This window comes from Paroedura picta, chromosome 5 (genome assembly GCF_049243985.1).
Source record: "Paroedura picta isolate Pp20150507F chromosome 5, Ppicta_v3.0, whole genome shotgun sequence".
In the NCBI taxonomy this organism is placed as follows: domain Eukaryota; kingdom Metazoa; phylum Chordata; class Lepidosauria; order Squamata; family Gekkonidae; genus Paroedura; species Paroedura picta.
Window position 1 is genome coordinate 9,302,594 of NC_135373.1, and position 23,376 is coordinate 9,325,969.

The 23,376-nt window shown below is 47.6% G+C and overlaps 2 protein-coding genes across 2 annotated transcripts; one reads left to right on the forward strand and one right to left on the reverse strand.

Moving 5' to 3' along the window:
• The first annotated feature begins 253 nt into the window (after window positions 1-253).
• LOC143838833 (chemerin-like receptor 1) lies at window positions 254-1,072 on the forward strand. The gene has a single exon (XM_077340740.1). The coding sequence runs from the start codon at window positions 254-256 to the stop codon at window positions 1,070-1,072; it is 819 nt and encodes a 272-aa protein (XP_077196855.1).
• A 9,829-nt stretch (window positions 1,073-10,901) lies between these two features.
• Window positions 10,902-21,634, reverse strand: LOC143838945 (chemerin-like receptor 1). The gene is made up of 2 exons (XM_077340841.1): window positions 21,516-21,634; window positions 10,902-12,668 (listed from the first exon to the last, which is right to left on the reverse strand). Exon 2 carries the CDS (start codon window positions 12,627-12,629, stop codon window positions 11,568-11,570), a length of 1,062 nt encoding a protein of 353 aa, XP_077196956.1. The 5' UTR covers window positions 12,630-12,668; window positions 21,516-21,634; the 3' UTR covers window positions 10,902-11,567.
• Window positions 21,635-23,376: the final 1,742 nt, after the last annotated feature.

Sequence of the window (23,376 nt, forward strand, 5' to 3'; positions counted from 1 at the left end):
ACAATATTAAGGCAGGAGAGGAAAGGCCGTGGACCCCATACGGAGCCCCTGTGGACCACTGGGGGTTCATAGACCCTTGGTTGGGAATCTCTGGCTTAGACAGACATCCTCTTAACACAGCTTTTCCAACAACCATGCCCCTCACGGTTCTCTTTATTGTCTCTGCTTTGCTTTCAGAGTTTGTTCAGCATTGTGTGTTGCCTGAAGCCCTCGGAAGAAAGAAGAGGCGGTCTTCACAGGAATCTCACTAACGATGCTGGTGGCAGCATACGGCCTGGTTTTCCTCACAGGGCTGATGCTGAACGGCTCCACCGTCTTCCTCATCTCCTGCGGAAAAGAGAGATCCATCGACAGGCTGTGGTCCCTCAACCTGGCCATTGTGGATTTCATCTTCGTCGCTCTCCTGCCCTTGCGGGTCTGGGCCATGAACACCAGCTCCGAGATCCTCCTGACCCTTAACAGCAGCCTCACCGCCCTCCACGTGGTCTCCAGGGCTTGTTTCTTGGCTGCCACGGCTGCCTCTTGTGCTGTCTCCGTGGCATCCCCGGCGTGGCTTGAACAATCCCAGGCATCCCCTTGGGCTTTTGCAGCCACCCTGGTCATCTGGGCTTTGTCCTTTGCACTCAGTGTGCGCTACCATGACCTGTGGGAAGCAGTGATGTTGTCCCAAGACCCCAAAATGGACCTGGACGAATGGACAGCCATGAGGTCTCTTTCCACCAGTTTCCTGATCTGGTTCTTGGGTTTGCTCACCTTGATGATAATGGGCTACAGCGTCCGCGTGGGCAAGGAAAAGCCATCCTGCCACACCTGGTTTAGGGAGCCCCTCAAACGCCTCTTCATTTTCCTCCTGACGTTTTCCTTATGCTGGCTCCCCTATCACGTGCTCTACTTTCTTCTGGTGTTGTGGCTAGACTCACCTGCCTGGTCTTCCCCAGGTGTCATCTCAGGGTGCCAGGTGGCCTACTTGCTGCCTTATTTCAGCAGTTGCTGGGACGCCATCACATACCTCTCCACAACCCATCTTCAGCAGTCAGGTGGTCGCCTAACTCTCAGGCACCAACGTTCATAAGTCCAACATGTAGAGATTTTGGCTTAGAGTTGCTAGATATTGGAGGTTTGGAGGGTGGAGCCCAGAGTGGAGAAAAAAGAAGAGTCGGTTTTTATACCCCGCTTTTCACTACCCAAAGGAATCTCAAAGTGGCTTACAATCACCTTGCCTTCCTCTCCCCACAACAGATACCCTGTGAGACTGAGGTGGGGCTGAGAAGGCTCTGACAGAACTGCTCTGTGAAAACAGTTCTATGACTGGCCCAAGGCCATCCAGCTGGCTGCATGTGGAGAAGTGGAGAATCAAACCCAACTCTTCACTGCTAAACCAAGCTGGCTCTAGAATGAAGGGTGAGGTTTGAGGAGGGGAGTCTGCAGAGTCTCCCCCCCCCCAAAGCTACCATTTTCTCCAGGGGAACTGATTGCTACTGCCTAGAGATTGAGTTCTAGGCCTCACCTGGAGGCAACCAACCCTAATGTGGCTCAAGGCAGAGATGGCTGGAATGCATTCCAAGCCAGATAAATCCACTGTGTATGTGAACTTCCCAAGGACCAGAACTTGAGGTTCAGGGCAGGATCATAATCCGGTGCCGCTTATTGGCTCGTGCTTGGTTGGTCTCCCCACGGGAGCCAGTAGATTCCAGTGCCTCCGTGTACCTTGACCGTTGGATTTAACACAGACATCTGGCCAAATTGGTTCTTAGCCTGCAGGCTACCCTCACAATATCTTATGCTTTCCTATGGTATCTATACCATATAATTTGCCTCCCTCCCGTTCACCCCCCAAAAAGAATGAAGGGGGGAAGAAGAAAGATCCACAATCCACTCATGGTTCTTAGGTCCCAAATATGTCATATGAAAGGAGTCTTTTAAGGGTCTGCATTTGTGTGCAGGCACATTTCCTCAGATACCATGAAATGCGAATTACCTGTCCATAAATATGTAGGTAGAGGGTGCATAGTAAATTAGCATACGGCCGAATGAAGCTAACAGATTCAAGGACCAGATGGGAATAACAAGCTTAGTTTATATGGTTACGATTTAGATTCAAGTGGGTAGCCGTGTTGGTCTGAAGCAGCATTTTGAGTCCAGGGGCACCTTTAAGACCAACAAAGTTTTAGTCAAGGTGTGAGCTTTCATATGCAGGCTCCCTTCCTCAAACAATGTAACAAGAAACATCAGAGTACAGAAAAATGAGAGAGCAAATTAGCAGTAAATTAGTAAACAAAATTATAAAGATATCCAGGAAATAGGCTGCATTATAATGAAGATCAGAAAAACACAGGGGGAATAAAAAGGTTAAGGTTAGTGATTAATGGCAGACGCTTTCCCGGTTATTACCATTCATTTGAGTTTAGTTGGGGGGGGGGGCAGGAATAGTGAAGAAAATAAATATGTCAACATTGGAGATTGATGGGCATAATCATAATGTGGGATAAAAATCCAGAAATACATTTAGAAGTAAGACAAGGATAAAAGAAAAATGAAACCACCTGTGCTGCTCCTTTGACAGTGCCTTCTGATAGTGAATCTGGGGTGTATGAATCACATGGAGGGGAAAGGTACCATCTTTGCAAATGTATGGCTTTATCGGAAAAGAGGAAAAGGATTAACATGAATCTGAGCTAGATTCAAGTGGGTAGCCGTGTTGGTCTGAAGCAGCAAAACAAAGGTCTAGGGGCACCTATAAAACCAAGCAAGTTTTATTCAAGGTCTGAACTTTTGTGTGCACACTCACTTCCTCAGAAGCAATTTTGTGCAATGGAAGTAATCATACTTATAGGCAAAGTGTGAATACCCAGGGAATTGTTCATTGCCGCTGTGGGTGGTTGGTGAATTTCCTCTAGGCCAGGCTGGATTCTGGAGATTTTTGGTGGAGGGATCAGTTGGGCACGAAATTGGGGTCCCTGTGGATTGGCAGGTAGTTGTGAGTTCCTGCATTGTGCAGGGGGTTGGACTAGATGACCCTGGGGGTCCCTCCCAACTCTATGATTCTATGAGAGTAAATTAACATGCAACATAATGAAAACGGTTAACAGATTCTAGAGATAAATAGGATCAGATGGCAATTTGAATGTGTTTGCATTCCCTTGAGAATGAATTGCATGGGAAACAATTTGGGTTCAATAAATACGTCCGCGTTAAGAGAATAATGGATGACTAGAGAATCCATGGCTGACAGCAGTTTTGTTCTGCTGCCCCCTGGTGGAGATCTATATCATGAGTTCCATTCCAATTAGAGATAGATTCAAATGGGTAGCCGTGTTGGTCTGAAGTAGCACAATAAAATCAGCCTAGCTCTAACAACAACCTAACTCTCACCCTAAGTTAGGAACTTAAGCAGGAGGCAATCCCTGTTTGTCTACATAATTTTTACCTGTAAAATATTGTGAAATAATATCTGTACATACCATGGCCTTTTCAAACATAGCACTGCCTCTTCCATAGCCTAACACAGGGGTAGTCAAACTGCGGCCCTCCAGCTGTCCATGGACTACAATTCCCAGGAGCCCCCTGCCAGCGTTTGCTGGCAGGGGCTCCTGGGAATTGTAGTCCATGGACAACTGGAGGGCCGCAGTTTGACTACCCCTGGCCTAACGCTTCCACGAAACCAAAAAGTACCAACATTGATCCATACCAGCCAGTTGGGATTTTAGATCAATTGAAAATCTCTATTTTTTTACAAAACCTAACCCTAACCCTAACCCTAACCCTGGCAAGCTGGGTACTCATTTTACCTTCCGAGGTCGGTAAAATGAGTACCCAGCTTGTTGGGGGAAAACGGTAATGACTGGGGAAGGCACTGGCAAACCACCCCGTATTGAGTCTGCCATGAAAACGCTAGAGGGCATCACCCCAAGGGGCAGACATGACCCGGTGCTTGCACAGGGGATACCTTTACCTTTAACCCTAACCCTAATTTAGGAACGCTTCCTCTTACCCTATCCCTAACTTTAACCCTAAACCTAACCCTAATCCTATATTGAGAACTTAACGAACTTAACGAATATAAAATCCCAATTTTCCCATTATTTTCTTATGTAAAATATTGTGAAAAAATATTTATTCATCCCACGGCCTTTCCCAATCATTGCACTGCCTCTTCCCCAGCCTTACGCTTCCTCTAAACCAGTGGTTCTCGACCTTCCGAATGCCATGGCCCTTTAATACAGTTCCTGATTTTGTGGGGACCCCCAACCATAAAATGATGCAAGCGTTCTTTCATAGTAATTAAACTGAAACTGACCAATGGGTTGAAAATCCATTGTTCATTATTGCAGATAAATTGTTTTTTTTCCCCCTATGGGGGTCGAACAACCCATTCACAGGGATTGCAGCAGGGTGAGCATCTTGGCTGAGGTAGATCAAGATAGAGCGTCTGTCTGGAGCAGTAGAAAAGAGCGAGATCAGCATGGTGGGACAAGAGGCAGAACTGAACTGAGAAACCCCAGAAAAAAAGCCATTTTAAATACAATCATGAACAATGGATCTTCACGCCATTGGTCAGTTTCAGTTTAATTTCTGAGAGAGGCAACTGCAAAGTTTGGCACGAGAATTGACAGGACACCATCATCTGCCAGCCAACAACCGGGTAATATTAAGCATCCAGCCTCCTGGGGGGCCGCTCCATGTTACATTAGCCTCATAACTGGTTATTCTCTCTCTACTTCCGCAGGAGAAGATAACCCAGGAGAAGGCCCCTCAGGAACAGCTGGACCATCACACTGGTGATGCCAACTGCCTATTTTGAAAATCTAAGACCCTAAAATGCTGTTCTGATGGTCCACCAGCTATTCCTGTTGTTCTTAATTTGTATTTAATTGTTGTTCGAGTTCGCAGCTTTATTGAAATTAATTTTTTTTCTAGTAAACCTGCTCATGTACTTTTACTTGACTCTTTCTGTGGCCTGTAAATTGCCTCCAACTTAACCCCCACCCCCACCTGGTCCTCACGGAAATGAGATGCTTCAACATGCTTTCTAACTGAGGCCCACACACTACTATTGCTCACACAGCAGTCACACTGGATAGTTTCCTCACCAATTTAACATGCTATATGTCTTCAGAATGAGCCTCTTGTGGCGCAGAGTGGTAGGGCAGCAGTCTGAAAGCTCTGCCCATGAGGCTGGGAGTTCGATCCCAGCAGCCGGCTCAAGGTTGACTCAGCCTTCCATCCTTCCGAGGTCGGTAAAATGAGTACCCAGTTTGCTGGGGGGTAAACGGTAATGACTGGGGAAGGCACTGGCAAACCACCCCGTATTGAGTCTGCCATGAAAACGCTAGAGGGCGTCACCCCAAGGGTCAGACATGACCCGGTCCTTGCACAGGGGATACCTTTACCTTTACCTTTTATGTCTACAGACTGCCGTGAGATGTATACTCCCAGGTCTAATTTGCTTTCTGTCCCAATATGATGGTACATGCCATTTTAACAGTCATCAGTGAGAATGTCATTCCATTTGGGGCAGCATAGAATGAAGACCCCCCCATTTTTCTCAATCAATGCCCCTTCCCCGCCCACATCAGCCCTTTTATTTGTCTCATGGCATCAGAAGTCTTCACCCTTTGGTGAGGAGAGAGGTAGGGTCTTGGCACTACGCCTGTAGCTGCTGTCTTTTGGTTAATATTCATGAGTTCTTTCCTCCAAGACCAACGCTATTTCCATTCCATCTTTGGATATGTGGGGGAACTCAACAAACCTTATGATTCCCTCTAGGTCAGGCTGAATTTTGGTGGGGGCATGAAGTGGGGGTCACCGTGGGTGGGCAAGTAGTTGTGAGTTCCTGCATTGTGCAGGGGGTTGGACTTGATGACCCTGGAGGTCCCTTCCAACTGTGTCTTTCTATGATTCTATGAGAGATCTTGAAATCTCCCTCTACCAACATATCAAGATATTAAAGTGGTGGAATTGCCGACCATCTGACCACTTGTTTGCCATACCCACAACTATTCTGAATAGCTCAACTAACAACATATTGAAGACAAAAACAGGAGATTGAGCTCAGATAAGTGCAATGCTACCACTCCAGGCATACAAACTGTTTATTGCAGTATTGGAAAAAAACACTGCACAGCTGTCCTTTAAATGGGTCTTCAGTTTTCCTAGCTCGAAAGTTTATTTGACTGTCAAGATATGTTCTCAGTGCAGGGACAGCATCCTGACCATGACCCTTTTTTAATAAAGAAGGACAACCTCAGATGAAATAGTTGCTTGACAACCAAATTTAATTCAAGTCCGCAAAACAAACCCTGTGAATTGGACAAGGAATAGGCAAACATATTCCACCTGAGGACTGGGAAAGCTCACTGTTTGGTGCTGGGGGCATAGCAGAGGATTAGGTTCCACGGATGCCCAAAGGGGGTTGGGAACTTGGGGAGTGGAGTGATCTGAGCCAGATCTGCACTTACTTTGTTTATTCTGTTGTGGATCCTGCTGAATCCAGACTGATTTGAACTCGGGTCTTCCTCTATTCCCCCCCCCCCCATTGAAACAGAAAAGTGTTCTGCACATGGTTAGGGAAGCTCAGAAGGGGAGGGGGGAGCCAAGCACAGCAGGAGCCTCTTTCTTTCTTTTCTTGGAGGGGGGGGGGAGAGGATTGGAGACAGCAGAGGAAAGGGAATAAATACAAGAGGCAAATCTCTGCCAAGAGAATTTAGGGCTTCGACTTTAAGGGAAGACTTGCAATCTGAGAACCAGGAACTGACACCCTGGCTATTCAGGGCTTTTCTACAGCGTTGGAGACTTGGCAGCAAGTTATTTCGGGGAAAGCAGACAGCTGCATGCATATTCATGCTGATTTTTCAACTATTGGGGGTTATATCCACTCCAGGATATTGCAGGGGAAAAGTAGGGTCACTCCAGATCAATCATGCAGAGGGAAAATTTAAATCACCCCAAATCAAAATGGAAACCGCATTCAGTGGAGACAGCAGGGTCTGAATTGACCTGGGACTTGAATAAAAGCTCCATACAGATTCAGCCCTTGTCAACTAACAACTAGGAAACAGAACTTCAAGGGGGAGATGAGGGACCATAGCAAATTTAGAAATCAAGTGCTCTTTGGAAGTGTTCAACGTGGGTCAGCATTAGCCAATGTGCCTCAGAACTTGGGAAACCTTTAACCACATCCCTTTTTCTAGTCTCAACTTCATGTTACTACAAATCAACAAGGTGCACCTCCCCCACTCATAATTCCTCAGGTCAGAGATGGCCGTTCTTCCCTCCCACCCAATCCCAGCCAGATTCCCTCCTCCCTCCCACATCCCCCCAACCAGACTCCCTCTTCCGTACCCCCAGACTCCTCCCTCCCAGCTCCTGTACCCAGACTCCCTCCACATCCCACCCAGACTTCCTCCTCCCTCCCACCTTCACCTCCCCTTACCCTTGTGGTGGCACTGGCTGGGCCACCTCCTGCACTCCACACGCATCCCAAGGCCTCTGGTGGGGCAGCACTGCGCTGGCTGGGCTGCCTCCCATGCTTCACGCTCATCCCCAGGCCTTGAGCAGGGTGACACTGGTTCAGCTGCCTCCGACACAAGTGTATCCTGAGACCCTGGCCAGTCACAGCACTGACTGACCAACTCCTTTGGTCAGCCTCTTTGGGCTCTTTTTCTGGGGCGGATGTCCCATCTAGTCCTATTTCCATCCCAGGAAGCGAGCCAGAAGATGTGTTCCATCTCAAAAATCAGACAAGAGAAGAATTGATTCATTTGAACTCTGATGCTGGAGAAGGCTTCTGTGAGTTACATGGACAGAAAAAGTCACAAATAAGGAAATAGTATAGCACATAAAGCCCGGGACATCACAGGTAGACAAAATCACAAAACTCCCGCTCACTTACTTTGGCCCTGTCATGCAATCCACCTCACTGGAGATAGCAATTCTGCTAGAATTGGTCAAAGGAAAAAGGAAACCAGGCTGACCAAGAACACAGTGGTTAGATACAATCAAAATGGACGCCGGCCAGTACATTACACAACTAAAAGAAGCGGTGCGAGATAGTAAATCATGGTGGCAGCTGTGCCATAGGATTGCCAAGAGAGCTTTCTACTCTCTGCAGGGCCTGGGCGACTTTCAGCTTTCTGCAGGGCATACAAAACGGAGCTCTTCCACCGGGTCTATGGATGAGGCAGTGCCAGAAGGAAATTGGATGGGGCTCCCCCCCCCCTGGAAGATATGCTCCCCGCCGGTCCATCCATTGGTGTGGCTGGGTGTCACACCCCTCCCCTAGCCACCTCAGCTGTTAGTGAGGTTGTTAAGATAGTCTGTTATTATTCCCAACATATGGTTTTGTGTTTTGTGGGGGTTTAATGGGGGGGGTTATTGGGACTCGTATTTATTGTGTTGTATTTTGACCCGCCATGAGCTGGCATGCCGAGAGTGGCGGGCAATAAATCGAACAATAATAGGAGTTGGACTCGACTGAATGGCTCATATCATCCTTTTCCGCTAGGTCATTTTCACCCGGTCATCAAAGCCATTCAGAAATCAAAACGGTTATCGAATACTTGCATATGTTTGCACAGTTCATTTCAGGATTTTTAAAGCAAAACCAGAGAAGATTTGAGTGAGCCTGAGCAACAAGGGAAAGCCACCTTGCCAAAGGTCAGCTGCCACAAGGAGACAAAGAGTAAGGAAATGACGGAAGTGCACCTGGTCCTGATGCTTTGGATGAACCCTTTTCAAGAGACGTGTTTAGGATAAAATCCTTCATTCCTGTCCTGATGGTCTCCAAGCCAATTTAAGGATAAGAGCTACTGCGGACAGTGCTTGTGGCGCAAATGTTTTCCTTTCTTGCTAATCTGGGATCATCTAAGAAAGACATTCGGCAAGGTTTTGAGCTGTTGATGGAAGCATCCCCAGAAGATGTTGACCTGAAACTTCCTGATCAACTTTTGCACTTTTAGTGGCATGCGAGACCAAGCCATAGGCCTACAGATGAGCACCCGCTGTCCCATACAGAGCTTTATCAACTTATATACAAGGGAAGAATTTCAGTCTAATATGAATTGTTCCACGTAGAGAGGATCGCAGCGTAGTTTTTCAACATATATTCAATGCAGAACAACAATTGTAGTATAATAAAGAGGTCTAAACTGGTTGCTTTTTAAACTGTTTTATTTGGTTCCATGCAAAATACCTCCAGGGATTGTGGGGACAGCCATGCCATGTGATCTCCAAGAGCCGGACACAACTGAATGGCTGACAGCCACAACAAACTGAGCAGGCATACAGATGATGGTTGTTTATGAAGGGAGGCCAGTTTATTAGTAATATTTGTAGGCCTCATCCACTGGCCTAGAGGAACAGCCTGGTACAACTGCAAATAAACCAGGCATGTGCTCATCAATATTGACTCCTGCTGGTTCCAGTTGTCTTGCACCAGCTACAGGTTAAGGTTTCTTTACCAACAGTTATCAGCCAAAGAACTCAGTCGCAAACAGAAGTACCTAGTTCTTCACTTAAAGCATGGGCAATGGTAAAGGGAGCAATCTGGAATAAGGTTAAACAATGTATTCATTCCACTAGGAGCTTCGTGCCCATGCTTTGGCCACAGTCTTTAAAACTGTGCAATGTCAGTAGCACTGTGTTCTGCTGGGCAATCGGTACATTGTAACTGGTTGTGCTGGGCTTGCAAAACACACTCACACACACACACCTTGCTTGTATCAGTTCTGTTAAGCGTGCAATGTCACAGTGGCACTGGGTTCTGCTGAGAATTCTATACACTGAGTTGGTTGTGCTGAGCTTGAAAAAATGCCCCACAGTTGCAGCTCACGAACTCAACACCCATGGTGTTGAGGCATGGTGTCAGATCATCATTTCTTATCAGACAGGGGAAGGAAAAGAAAAACACAAAACTCATGGACTTTTTTTTAAGTGAATTTTATTTAACTATGTAGGGAAAAGGGAATAATTTAGTTAATGACCTTATTCATAATCCACTTTTATCACTGAGAGTCAAGATATATTGTACACTGCAAGTGGATGCAGCTGACATGATACGATGTCCAACAAGCAATGTAAAAGGACTAGAATTGCCAAAATACAAAACAAAGCAACAGGAAGTACAATGGGAAAAGCATACAAAGTGAAAGCAATTAAGCCAACTTGGCATAGGAAGTATTCTTAACAACCTATGAGGCTTAATAGCTCTAAACAAGCATTATATACAATTCCTTTTTTTTCTTTTTTCTTTTGCTGCAGGAAAAAAAATTGACATTGAACAAAGCCAAAAAGAGTTCCAAGACAAGAAGAAGAAGAAGAAGAAGAAGAAGAAGAAGAAGAAGAAGAAGAAGAAGAAGAAGAAGAAGAAGAAGAAGAAGAGTTGGTTCCTATATGCCACCTTTCTCTATCCAAAGGAGTCTCATAGTGGCTTACAGTCGCCTTCCCTTTCCTCTCCCCACAACAGGCACCCTGTGAGGGAGGTGAGGCTGAGAGATCCCTGATATTACTGAAAAGGAAGAAGAGTTGGTTCTTATCTGCCACTTTTCTCTCCCCAAAGGAGTCTCAAAGTGGCTTACAGTCACCTTCCCTTTCCTCTCCCCACAACAGACACCCTGTGAGGTGGGTGAGGCTGAGAGAGCCCTGATATTACTGTTGGGTCAGAACAGCTTTATCAGTGCTGTGATGGTCACCCAGCTGGTTGCATGTGGGGGAGGAGAGGGGAATCAAACCTGGCTCGCCAGATTAGAAGTCTGCACTCCTCACTAGGGTTGGGCACTTTGGTGTCTGAAGCGGCTGTTCGTGCCTGAAGCAGCCAGTGCTGTGCCACGGGGGGGGGGGGGGGGGGAGAAGAAACGCATTCACCCACCCACCCCCAAAAGCGACTTTCATACTGTTGTAACTTCTGGAGGGCACAGATATTATCTTCCAATTACTCTTAAGGAGAACTTAAATCTAAACTATTTTGGCTGACAACTTCACAGTGACCATGCACATGCTAACTCCTTGCTTTGTTTAGAATTGTCACTTACAAAAGAAAAAAAGGGGGGAATCTTTTGTCAACATGAGTGTATAGCAGGGTTTCTCAGCCAGGGGTTTATGAAACCCTGAGGTTTTTTTTTTTTTTTGATGGCCCTGAATCGTTTTCCTGAATGGGTGGGAATCAGTGGGTTCAGGGTGGTTCGCAACAATAAAATAACAATAATAAAAACACAGTTTAAAACACAGATTAAAATTAGTCCCACCTTCCCCCGTTCACCCAGACATCCACCACTAGTTAACCCGGGGAGCATTCTAGAATGCTGCAGGGAGGGGGGGGCACATGGGGAAGGCCCATCTAATTCCAGTCTGCCATGATCTCGGCCCTATGCCTGGAAAAAGAGTACTATTTAGTAGGTCCTGCAGAACTCATTCCACCAAATTGGGGCCAGGGACGAAAAGGCCCTGGCTCTGGTTGAGACCAGGCAATATCTTGGCGTTCTTGCTAACAAACTGGTGTGGGCAGAGCGCAATGCCAGTAATGAAGTCTTTTGGGGAAGGCAGGACATTTCAGAAGCCAAGATCAGCAATGTTTATAAGCCTTGAGAATCCTGGGAGTCTGAGGATTTGGTCTTAGTCTGCGTCGTGGCCTGGCTGTCCTCCGTGAAGGCGCTCTCCAAGACCGCGAGGATGGAGCGTTTCAGCCTTTCCTTGAAATCGTGCCCCATGAAGACATACAGGATGGGGTTCAAGCAGCTGTTGATAAAGGCCAGGCTGGACGTCAGAGGGTGACCGATCATGATCACCAGGTGCAGGTTGGGGTCCTTGTAGGCTCGAATCTCCAAGAAAGAGAAGACATGATAGGGGAACCAGCAGATGAAAAAGGCCACAATCACTGCTGTGATGACTTTGAAGGGCTTACTTGACCGGGCCAAGCGGTCCCTCTTCAGCCTCAGAACTATGGCCCCGTAGCACAGAATGATGACGTAGAAGGGGATCACAAAGGCAAAGATGAAACGGCTGGTAGTCATGGCTTGGTGGATGACTCTCGAATGGTTTCTATCAGAGCTGAAGTGATTGTAGCAGTTGATGACATCCTCTTTCTGCAAGGTCTTCCGGAAATGGATGCTGGGCGCACTCAACACCAGGGCGAGAATCCAAACCCCAAGAGCCACGAAGGAAGCGCAACGGGGGCTCCGGTGATTCTGAGCCCACACCGGGGCTAGCACAGAAATGCAGCGGTCTATGCTGATGACCGTGAGGAGGTAGACACTGGCGTAGAGGTTGATGAAGGCAATGGTGCTGTTCAACTTGCACATGGCCTCCCCAAAGGGCCAGTGGAAGTCCATGGCTAGGTAGGCAATGCTCAGGGGCAGGAAGAAGGTGAAGGTGAAGTCTGCAATGGCCAAGTTGAGGAACCAGATGGTGTTGACCGTCTTCTTCATGCGGAAGCCAGTTATGAAAATGACCAGCCCGTTTCCGAGGACACCCACCACAAAGGCAATGCTGTAGATAACCATAGAGAGGACCTTCAGCCTTTCGTGCAAAGTGAAGATATAATCTTCGTCATACTCATAGTCATAATAGACAGTGCTGTCGTTGCTGGAATTTGAGTGGACAACCTCAAGAGGACTAAGTAGAGTTGTGTTTTCCATGACTTTTGGAGGGAGATGCTCCTTCACTCCTGTCTTCTCCTGGATGGAAAAAGAAGGAGGTTAAGTACTGCCTTGTGGGATCAGATCATTGTCCGTCTATCTGTGCGATCAGTTCCCAACAGGTACCATCCAACTCCCTGTGGAGCTTCACAAGTAAAGACCTGTAGAGGACAGATATTGCCCGGAAATTTCTGCTCCAGCATCTTGCTGCCAGAAGGTTTAACCACAGAGTATTTGGTGAAACGCTAGAATGTCACTGCCAACCCACTGTTGTTACTTCCGGCCAAGCCAGAATTGCACGTCAGGATACTGAGGAATGCTCCTCTCACCCCATCCCAGCAGGAACTTGACAGCCCTTGGGGACAACCAGGTTCTGCCCTGGGTGGCCCAGCTGTGGCTCTCCAGATGTCCATGGACTACAATTCCCATGAGCCCGTGCCAGCAAATGCTGGCAGGGGCTCATGGGAATTGTAGTCCATGGACATCTAGAGAGCCACAGTTGGGCCATCCCTGGTTCAAAGGGTACCCCAAAGAGCCCCAGTCACTCAGGAGAAACCATGAAGACGTGCAAAGTCATATGCCAATTGAGACACAACAAACAGCCAGGCTTATCACAGGCTTTCTTGGCCAGGCTTTTATAGAACCCTGGAGTTTCTTGAAGGCCCTGGAAAGCCTTGGGAAGGGTTACCCAAAAGAAGTTAGTTAATTTTGGATATATTTGTTTTAATTTGTTAAACATTTATCAAGTGATATGACCATGTATAGTCATGTCAACCTGCCCCCCCTCCCAAGATGGCCAATGATGGGCCTGGAGGGGGTAGGAGGGGAGGGGCCTCAGGTAGGCCAATGCTAAGCTTCCCAATCAGATTCGGCACAATCGTGCCACTTCTGGGGTTTCTCAAAACCTGAAGAATGTTCAAGGGGGTTTTCAGTGGTAAACAAGTTGGGAAAGGTTGGCTTACCAGATCCCATATGCCCACAGGCCCATCTGGGAGATGACCACAATGGCCTTTGTTCTGGGATCTGTCTACTCAGCTCCCCAATTCCAACCAAGAAGTTTCCACCCTCCAGGTGGGGCCTGGAGTTCTCCTGGAACAACCAACAGTGTCCCAACTAATGAGATCCGTCCCCATAAGGCAGATTTCCCAACCTGGGACCCCAAGTGGGTTGCAACACCTCTGACAGAGGAAAGCTATGGCAAATCTAGGCAGCATCCTAAAAAGCAGAGACATCACCCTGCCAACAAAAGTGAGTCTAGTCAAGGCTATGGTCTTCCCAGTTGCAATGTATGGCTGTGAAAGTTGGACCATAAGGAAGGACGAGCGTCAAAGAATTGAGGCTTTTGAACTCTGGTGCTGGAGAAGACTCTTGCGCATCCCTTGGACTGCAAGGCGAACAAACCGGTCAGTCCTAGAGGAGATCAGCCCTGACTGCTCCCTAGAAGGCCAGATCCTGAAGATGAAACTCAAATACTTTGGCCACCTCATGAGAAGGAAGGATTCCCTGGAGAAGAGCCTAATGCTGGGAGCGACTGAGGGCAAAAGAAGAAGAGGACAACAGAGAATGAGGTGGCTGGATGGAGCCACTGAAGCAGTCGGTGCAAACTTAAATGGACTTCAAGGAATGGTAGAGGATGAAGGCCTGGAGGATCATTGTCCATGGGGTCACGATGGTTCGGACACGACTTCACACCTAACAACAACAATTTATTTCTTTCCAGCTTATATATGCTGAGCAAGACAAATGCATCCTGATGAGTACTAGATTGCGTTGCTTATAATTTTAGGGGTGGGGAGAGAATTGGAGTCATGGCGAAGGAGAGGGTGGTCCATAAAAGCTCCTCAGGCCAAGGCAGAGGGGGGGATGTTGTAATTCCACTCACTTTGGGCTCCTCATACTGGGGCCAGCTGTGCACTTTGATTATTCAAAAACATATGGTTAGTCATAGAGGATTTGGAATTGGTTCCCCACTTTTCACTACTCGGAGTCTCAAAGTGCCTTACAATCACCTTCCCTTCCTTTCTCCACAACAAGCACCATGTGGGCTAGGGAAGAAAGCTCAGAGAGAACTGTTCTGTGAAAACAGCTCTAACACGACTGTGACTAGCCCAAAGTCACCCAGATGGCTGCAGGTGGAGGAGTGGGGATTCAAACCCTAAAGGCTACCTCTCTTAACCACTATATCACGCTGGCTCAGCTAGATGGGAGCTCAGTAGGGTTGCTAGCTCTGGGCTGAGAAATACCTGGAGAATTTGGGGGTGGAGCCAGGAGTGGGTGGGGTTTGGGGGCAGGGAGGGACCTCAGTGGAGTACAATGCTATGGAGTATAATGCCACGGAGTTCCCCCTCTACAGCGGCCATTTTCTCCAGGGGGACTGATCTCTTTAGTCTGGAGATGAGCTGCAAAACTGGGGAATTCGGAATCAGAATGGGCCACCTGGACTTAACCTAAAGCATCCTCTCTTTGCTGGTCCTTAGAATTTTCTCCTGTGCCGAATGAAATAAAAAAGATGCCCTATAAACATCGATGTGTTGCAAAAGGTTGTGGTGAGAAGCCCAAGATCAGGCTAAGATTCACCAGGTCTATTGACAATCAGCTAGGTAGCAATGGTTGTTCAATTATTAGGGGCTTTACGCACCGGGATCTTTGTAGCAAATTGGTCACTGAATGAAAAATCGCCATTCAAAATAGTGGAATTCGTCGTTATGCATACCTGCCTTTGTAGTGGAATCCAGTTGCGTTTTGTAGCGTTTCCCACAGGCTTCCGGTCTCGGCAGAAATCGCTAGAAAGGAAGCGCTATTGCCGAGCTCGTCCCGCCCCTGGCCGTCAAGCAGCCAATGGGCAGCCGTTAGCATGCTCCCAAACAGCCCCTTTCCCTTTACGAAAGGTTTTTTTTAAAAAAAAAACATACCCATTGCAACGAATCTGTGTTAATTCGTTGCAACGGAGAGACCCATCCAGCTGCCTGGTGTGTTTGAGCTGTCGTTTGATCGTTGCCACGCTCCCTCCGAGTGAAAAAAAAAAATCCCCCCCCCCTCTCACGGGCCCGATTTTCGGCTGAATGAATGTGTAAAAAATAAAGTGACTGCTTAGTAGTGTGCTTAGTGACTGAAGTGTGCTTAGTGACTGAAGGGGAGGGACTGAAGCCGGGGAAGCCTCTAAACTGAAAGAGGCTCGCTGGTGCGTTTATCCCCGCTCGCTCGGAGAAAAAAAAAATGGCGATCGCTTCGCCGGAAGATCAGAGAAGAGAGCCAGGGGAAGGGACTTTGTAGAAACCGCAACAATGTTAACGCACAGGTCTTTTTCGCTAGTGTTGCAGATTGGTTGCAGGACTGTATCGCTTTCCGGAGGGTGAATCCACTTTTGGGGATTTCCCTGAAAGCGCTACAAGGAAGCGCTTTTTGCAGATTGGTTTCAGGTGTGTGGCAGATTGTCAACGACGTTGTGCAAAACAGCAAATCAGTAGCGTTTTCAATTGGCAACCATTGTGCTATTTTGAAGGCGTGCAAAAAGCCCCTTAGAACTAGCCAGCCTGAGCTCTTTGGGCATTTTAAATGCTCTGGCTGTAACTGTTGTAAAGTTTCTGGGAGACCAGACCTATAGATCTTCCGCGACAGAATTTTCATCTTGATTTACAAAACTTTACTCATTGCAATGCTAAATTTTGTGTAGAATTACAGATTTGTTCACGTCAGAATTTTTGTGTAGGAATATCCATACATCCCATCAAAATCAGGATTGTATCAATGGCAAGATTGACCAACATGATACGCAAAGCACCTCCAGAAAAATTTCAAAACCATTGGAAATGCTTTCTGGATTATCAAGAGACATCATTATCCATAAAAACACAGGATCATTGTAATTCGCCAACTAGTAGATAATGTTAAGAGGAGACTGTTTGAAAATGAAAATGAAAAGCATGCCTACTGGATGGGGGATACGCTTCTAGGTAGCACTGTGTGTGAACGAGACCTTGGGGTACTTGTGGATTGTAAACTAAACATGAGCAGGCAGTGTGATGCAGCGGTAAAAAAGGCAAATGCCATTTTGGGCTGTATCAACAGGGGCATCACATCAAAATCACAAGATGTCATAGTCCCATTGTATACAGCACTGGTCAGACCACACCTGGAGTACTGTGTGCAGTTCTGGAGGCCTCACCTCAAGAAGGACGTAGATAAAATTGAAAGGGTACAGAGGAGAGCGACGAAGATGATCTGGGGCCAAGGGACCAAGCCCTATGAAGATAGGTTGAGGGACTTGGGAATGTTCAGCCTGGAGAAAAGGAGGTTGAGAGGGGACATGATAGCCCTTTTTAAGTATTTGAAAGGTTGTCACTTGGAGGAGGGCAGGATGCTGTTTCTGCTGGCTGCAGAGGAGAGGACATGCAGTAATGGGTTTAAACTTCAAGTACAACGATATAGGCTAGATATCAGGAAAAAGTTTTTCACAGTCAGAGTAGTTCAGCAGTGGAATAGGCTGCCTAAGGAGGTGGTGAGCTCCCCCTCACTGGAAGTCTTCAAGCAAAGGTTGGATACACACTTTTCTTGGATGCTTTAGGATGCTTAGGGCTAATCCTGCGTTGAGCAGGGGGTTGGACTAGATGGCCAGTATGGCCCCTTCCAACTCTATGATTCTATGATTCTATGATTCTATGAAAACTGACCTATTTCCCTCTCCCTCTTTTCCTGCACTGTACACTGTACATCAGGGGTAGTCAAACGGCGGCCCTCCAGATGTCCGTGGACTCCAATTCCCAAGAGCCCCTGCCAGCATTTGCTGGCAGGGGCTCATGGGAATTGTAGTCCACAGACATCTGGAGGGCCACAGTTTGACTACCCCTGCTGTACATCAAACCCTTCACCCCCATCCTTTCCATGAAATAAATACAATTATATTTAAAAAACAAAACAAAAATCAGGATTGGGGATCACGGGTCCCATATAAGGAATCTTGTGAGAGAAGCTCCCCTTGTAGAACATTTATTATGGAATAACCATTCTCAAGATGACTTTAAATTCATGGTTCTTGAAACCCTTGCCACTAAGAAGTATGAGAGGACTCATTTAAAGAAGATTCTTTTTCAGAAATAAATTTCTTTCCTCTTCAGACATAATACCTTAAGTCCACACGGACTTAACAATGGATTGCCCTATATACTCACGTATAAGCCTAGTTTTTCAGCACCTTTTCCCACGCTGAAAAAGCCCTCCTCGGCTTATACACAGGTATTTACGGTAAGCCTGCTCCAGCCAGCCAATCATTGCTCTGACAGCTTGTAGGACATCAACAGTTTGACTGAGGGACTCTGATCTTTTGTGGTCTAATTGGATCCCTCAGCTTATGTGCGGATAGGCTTATATGTAAGTACATACGGTATTCTTGCTGTTTGTTACCTTTGATGACTCTTTCTTTTAAAAAGTAGCCACCAAGCACCAGGTACGTTTTTCATTCTTTTTCTTTAACAGTACAAAAAGTAGCAGAGCTGTTTCTATGTCGGTGCACCCGTTTGAGGGACAATTTCAGAGAGTTCTTCCCTACTTAAGTCAGTAAGATCCGAGCACAAGAAGTTTGATTCTCGTTACACTGATAAATATCCATTGGCATGCTTGACGATTCTGTAGACTATAATTAAGCCGACATTTCATTATTTGTAACTTGTTTGCTTTGTCGATTCGCCATTGGGTTCTGAGGAGGAATCGTTTTTTGAAAACAGCTGGTACCCGGTGCTGTTCGAGATTTCATGATAATATACTTTTTTGAACTTTGAGAATGTTTTCTCAATCTCTGAACATTGTGTCGTTCTGTCGTTCTTTTTGGGAACAGATAAGATACTCCTATGTGAGTCACTACTACGTAGTTCCCTTCTGCAACAGACTTTGACTCTGCTGTTTCCCATTTTGAAAGCTGAGTATTAAACGTTTGAATTTTTCTATTGCCTCTTACAGTTCTGTCATAATTTTTACCTACCTTGGGGCAAGCGTCCCGCTAAACTTATTGTACGGAGGAAATTTGGATTTGCGGGCCACTGTACTGCAGAGGTTAGGAACTATTGCCCTGTGGGAAATGGCAGCTTTGAGACGAGGTGGGCACTGTGGTATCACATCCCTCCTAATCCCTCCAACGGCACCCTCCCCAGATGTCCAGGACATTCCTTGCCTGCAGGAGTAGGCAGACAACAGTGAACTTTCCTGTCTGCTTAACGAGGGCAAAAACTTTCCTGTCTGCTTAATGAGAACTGCCAGCTCCAAGCTGGAAAATACCTGGAGATTTTGAGGGGGGATCCTGAGGGGGGAGGGACTTCAGGGGGGCTCTCTGTCCCCTGGAGATCCATTGCAATTCCAGGAGAACTCCAGAAACCCCCTGCAAGTCAGAAACCCTGATGGGTGCCACTCTAGGAACCTCTGCCTGATCTAGGTGGAGGCTCGAGTTCTCACAGAATTATTACCGATTCCCAGATTGTAGACAAAAGAGGAGGAGGCGTTGGCTTTTATACCCCACTTTTCCCTACCAGAAGGAGTCTCAAAGCAGCTTACAAATAAACCTTTCCTTTCCTCTCTTGGCAAGAGACACACTGTGAGGTAGATGGGACTGAAAGACCTTCTGACAGGACTGCTCAGTCAGAGCAGCTCTAACAGGACTGCGACTGGCCCAAGGTCATCCAGCGGGCTGCATGTGGAGGAACGGGGAATCTCTAGATCAAAGGCCGCCACTCTTAACCACTAAACCAAGCTGGAGGAACAGCTATTTGTTCGTTTGATTGATTGGTTTTTATACCCCCTCCCCTCTCCACCAGCAGGCTCAGAATATTTCAGAACAATATGGTATCTATGCTACCTAGAGTTGCCAGGTCCTTTGATGCTCCCAGCGGGGGGATGGGGGAGTGGGGAGGAGCCCTGAGATATACGGATGTCACCTGGAAGTAACATTGGCACATCCTGCAATGTTTTTCCAGGTTTGAGGGAGTTGGGGAGGGGTACAGTGCATCTGTAAAACAGGGGACTCCTGCCCAGGCCAGGAAATCCTAGTGACACCATGTCCCTGTTGGGTTTCCTCGTCTCCTCCACCTCTCCTCCAAATCCCCAGAAATTTCAGGACCTGGAGTTAGGAACCCTACTTAACCATCCCAGCGGCCCCCACACCAAGAACAAGGAAGGTTCAGCCTGTCACAATTGCAGTTTCCTCTTTTGTCAGCCGAAACGCAGATCCTATTTCACATCTTGTGCATTTGGCTGCTAAGCCATCCCCACCATTCTCCTCTCGGGCACCCCACTAGCCTAAGGTGACCAGATTGTCCCACTTTCGGAGGGACATCTGGGGGTACCTGGCAAATTGTACTTATGTATATTACAATACTATTTTTGCGTTCTATGTGTTCTATGAAACTTTTTGTTGCTCCATATAGACCAAATTTTTAATCCAGACCCCCCCCCCCCGGTCAATGGTGTCCCGCTTTACCAATGTTGAAATCTGGTCACCTTACACTAGCCTAAGACCGTTCCTTTGCCAAGGAAAGAAGCAGGATTCCCTTATGCAGCAACAGCCATTTTGGGGGGGGGGGATTGCCACTTTGGAGGGTGGCCTTGTACCCCACTGAGCTCCTTGCTCTCCTCAGGCCATCCCCAAATCTCCAGGGTTTTCCCCAGCCTGGATCTGGCAACCCCACCCACATCGCTCACGGTAGTCATAGGGGCTGCGGTAACCCTTCCAACAGGGTGTGTGTGACTGGGAACAGAGTTGCTAGGGGGTGGGGCCTGAGGAGGACAGGGACCCAGTGGGGTACAGGGCCACACGGCCACAGAATCTAACCTCCAAAGCAGCCATGCACTCCCGGGACACTGATGTCTGTGACAGGAGTGGAGCTGTAATTCCAGGGGATCCCCTGGTCCCACCTGGAGGCTGGCATCCCTATCTGGAGGCAGATTACGCTGCCATCCAAACCGGTCCCTGTTTTGTAATGCTTCCCCATTCCCAACTGCCTGTTGCTTGCAACTCGACACGCAAATCCATGTCGACTTTGGTGTAATGGTTAGGAGCGCGGACTTAAAATCTGGTGAGCCGAGTTTATTCCAAGCTCCCCCACATAGAACCAGCTGGGTGACCTTGGGCTTGCCACGGCACTGATAAAGCTGTTCTGACCAAGCAGGAACATCAGGGCTCTCTCTGCCTCACCCACCCCACAGGGTGTCTGTTGTGGGGAGAGGAAAGGGAAGGTGATCGGAAGCCGCTTTGAGACTCCTTCGGGTAGAGAGAAGTGGCACATAAGAACCAATTCTCTTCTTCAGGAATATCAGGGCTCTCCCAGCCTCACCCACCTCACAAGGTGTCTGTTGTGGGGAGAGGAAAGGGAAGGCAAATGTAATCCGCTTTGAGACTCCTTCGGGTAGAGAAAAGCAGCACATAAAAACCAACTCTTCTTATTATTATGGGCTAACACTCTGGATATGGTGAGGAGAGTTCCCATCCCAAAACCTCAACCAAGGTGAATGCTGTTAACGTGGTGTCATGGTTAAGAGGGTTGGATTGGCATCTGAGAGACCCAGGTTCGAATCCCCACTTGTGCTATGGAAGCTCCCTCAGGCTAGGCACACGCCTTCTACCTAACCTACTTCGTAGAGTTGTTGGGAAGACACGTCAGAGGAGAGAAGAATGATATAAACCACTTTGAGGTCCCTATTGAGGAGAAAGTCAGGGTATAACAAAAAAATTTAAATTACAATAAGTAGTCTTCAAGGGGCTACCAGATTCCAACTGGATCCTACTGCTACAAACTCACAGATTCCTCGGGAACTCCTGCATTCATAAGCAGAGCTACACACCTAAACACATGGACTTCCATGAACTTGGAAGAGTCTCTGCAGGGTTCATTTGCTTGCACTAACCTGGACAGGTGCCGAGCAGCGCTGAAGACGGGAGATCACTGACTCCTGTGAAGGAGTTCCCTTCAGAAGAGCAAGTTGAAGACTCCAGGTGAATGAGAAGAGAAGTCCTTTTGTCCCCCTTAAAGCTGTTCAGTGATGAAGCGGACCATCTGCCAGTCCTCTTGCAGCTTCGCTGTCCTTCCTCTTATAGCTGAGTTCTCAAGGGGGTGTGGACAGCACCGGCTTTGTGGGTAGATGGGGAAACTGGATTCTGTCCTTAGACACTCTGAGGCGCCTGTTGCTAATGCAGTGCATTTCTTAAAGAACGTTAAGGAGTCTTACATAAGGTAGAAGAGGACCTCCTCACATGAACATTGTGGTTGGCCCTACTCCTAAGACAAGAAGGAGGAGGAGGAGGAGGAGGAGGAGGAGGAGTTGGGTTTTATACCCCACTTTTCTCTACCCGAAGGAGTCTCAAAGAGGCTTACAAATCGCCTTCCCTTCCTCTTCTCACAACAGACACCCTGTTGAAGCTGAGAGAGCTCTGAGAGAACTGGGACTGGCCCAAGGTCACCCAGTTGGCTGCATGTGTAAGAGAAGTGCGGGATCTGACCCAGTTCTCCAGATTAGAGGCCGCCGCTCTTCACCACTACAACCTAAGCCAAGTTTATGTTTAACAAACTTGAAGTGAAGTTATTGGCATAATCTGCGAGAGAACAGGAATGGCTTCAACTGCTCCATCTTGTAGCCTCTGATGCCTGTCACTGGCCAGAAAGAAGGGCACAGTGCCTCTGACCAAGATGCAAAAGGAAAGGGGGGGGGGGAGAGAGAGCATGTTTAAGTCATGCATGGAAAAGGTCTCATCTGAAAGTTAACAGAGGCCATCTGCTGGGGCTCCCACACAGGGCTGCCAGCTCCAGAATGGCAATTCTTGGAGAAAGGGAGGTGAAGCCTGGGGAGGACAGGATTGGAAGAAGGTAGGGCCCTCCAAGGGATGTGATGTCACAGATTCCAAAACTGCCATTTTCTTTAAGGGAACTGATCTCCGTCATCTCGGCAGGTGCGATTCTGGAAGAATGCCAGCACCCACTTGGAGACTGGGGCCTCCAGCTCCTGGATCTAGCACACTAACGACTACCCCATGCTGGTTCTCAAGCCTCTTCATCCACCTTCTGGGATGCCTCCTTGGCAGTTCAGCATGCCACCTTTGGCCTTGTGGAAAGTGGTTATGTTACAGCCTGAAGGGCCTGTCCTAGGGTTGTGCCCCATTCTCTTCCCCTTTCCCAATCAGGAAGGAGGCAAGGTCTCAGAAATACAGCATTGTTTATTTGTCCAAGAAGCTCTACTGGACGGTTCTTCTCCCCACCAAGAGCAGAGAGAAAATGCCATACAGGCCACTGCTAGTTGGCTGTATTAATACAGAATGCTTATCCTGAGTTGAACCTAGACCACAACGTACATCAGACATCAGCCATGACATCAACCAGACTTCTGAGAGAGAGCCAGCTTGGTGTAGTGGTTACGAGTGTGGATTTCTAATCTGGCGAGCGAGGTTCAATTCCCTTTTTTTCCTCCACATGCAGCCAGCTGGATGACCATGGACTCACCACAGCATTGAGAAAGCTGTTCTGACCGAGCAGGAATATCAGGGCTGTCTCAGCCTCACCTCCCTCACAGGGGGTCTGTTGTGGGGAGAGGAAAGGGAAGGCGATCGGAAGCCGCTTTGAGACTCCTTTTGGTAGAGAAAAGCAGTATACAGGAACCAACTCTTATTCTTCTTCAGTAATATCAGGGCATTCTCAGCCTCAACCACTTCACAGGGTGTCTGTTGTGGGGAGAGGAAAGGGAAGGGGATTGTAAGCCACTTTGACACTCCTTCAGG

Excerpts from the sequence above, each read along its gene's own strand:
- LOC143838833 (XM_077340740.1), top strand. The coding sequence starts at position 254 with ATGCTGGTGGCAGCATACGGCCTGGTTTTCCTCACAGGGCTGATGCTG.
- LOC143838945 (XM_077340841.1), bottom strand. The coding sequence starts at position 12,629 with ATGGAAAACACAACTCTACTTAGTCCTCTTGAGGTTGTCCACTCAAAT.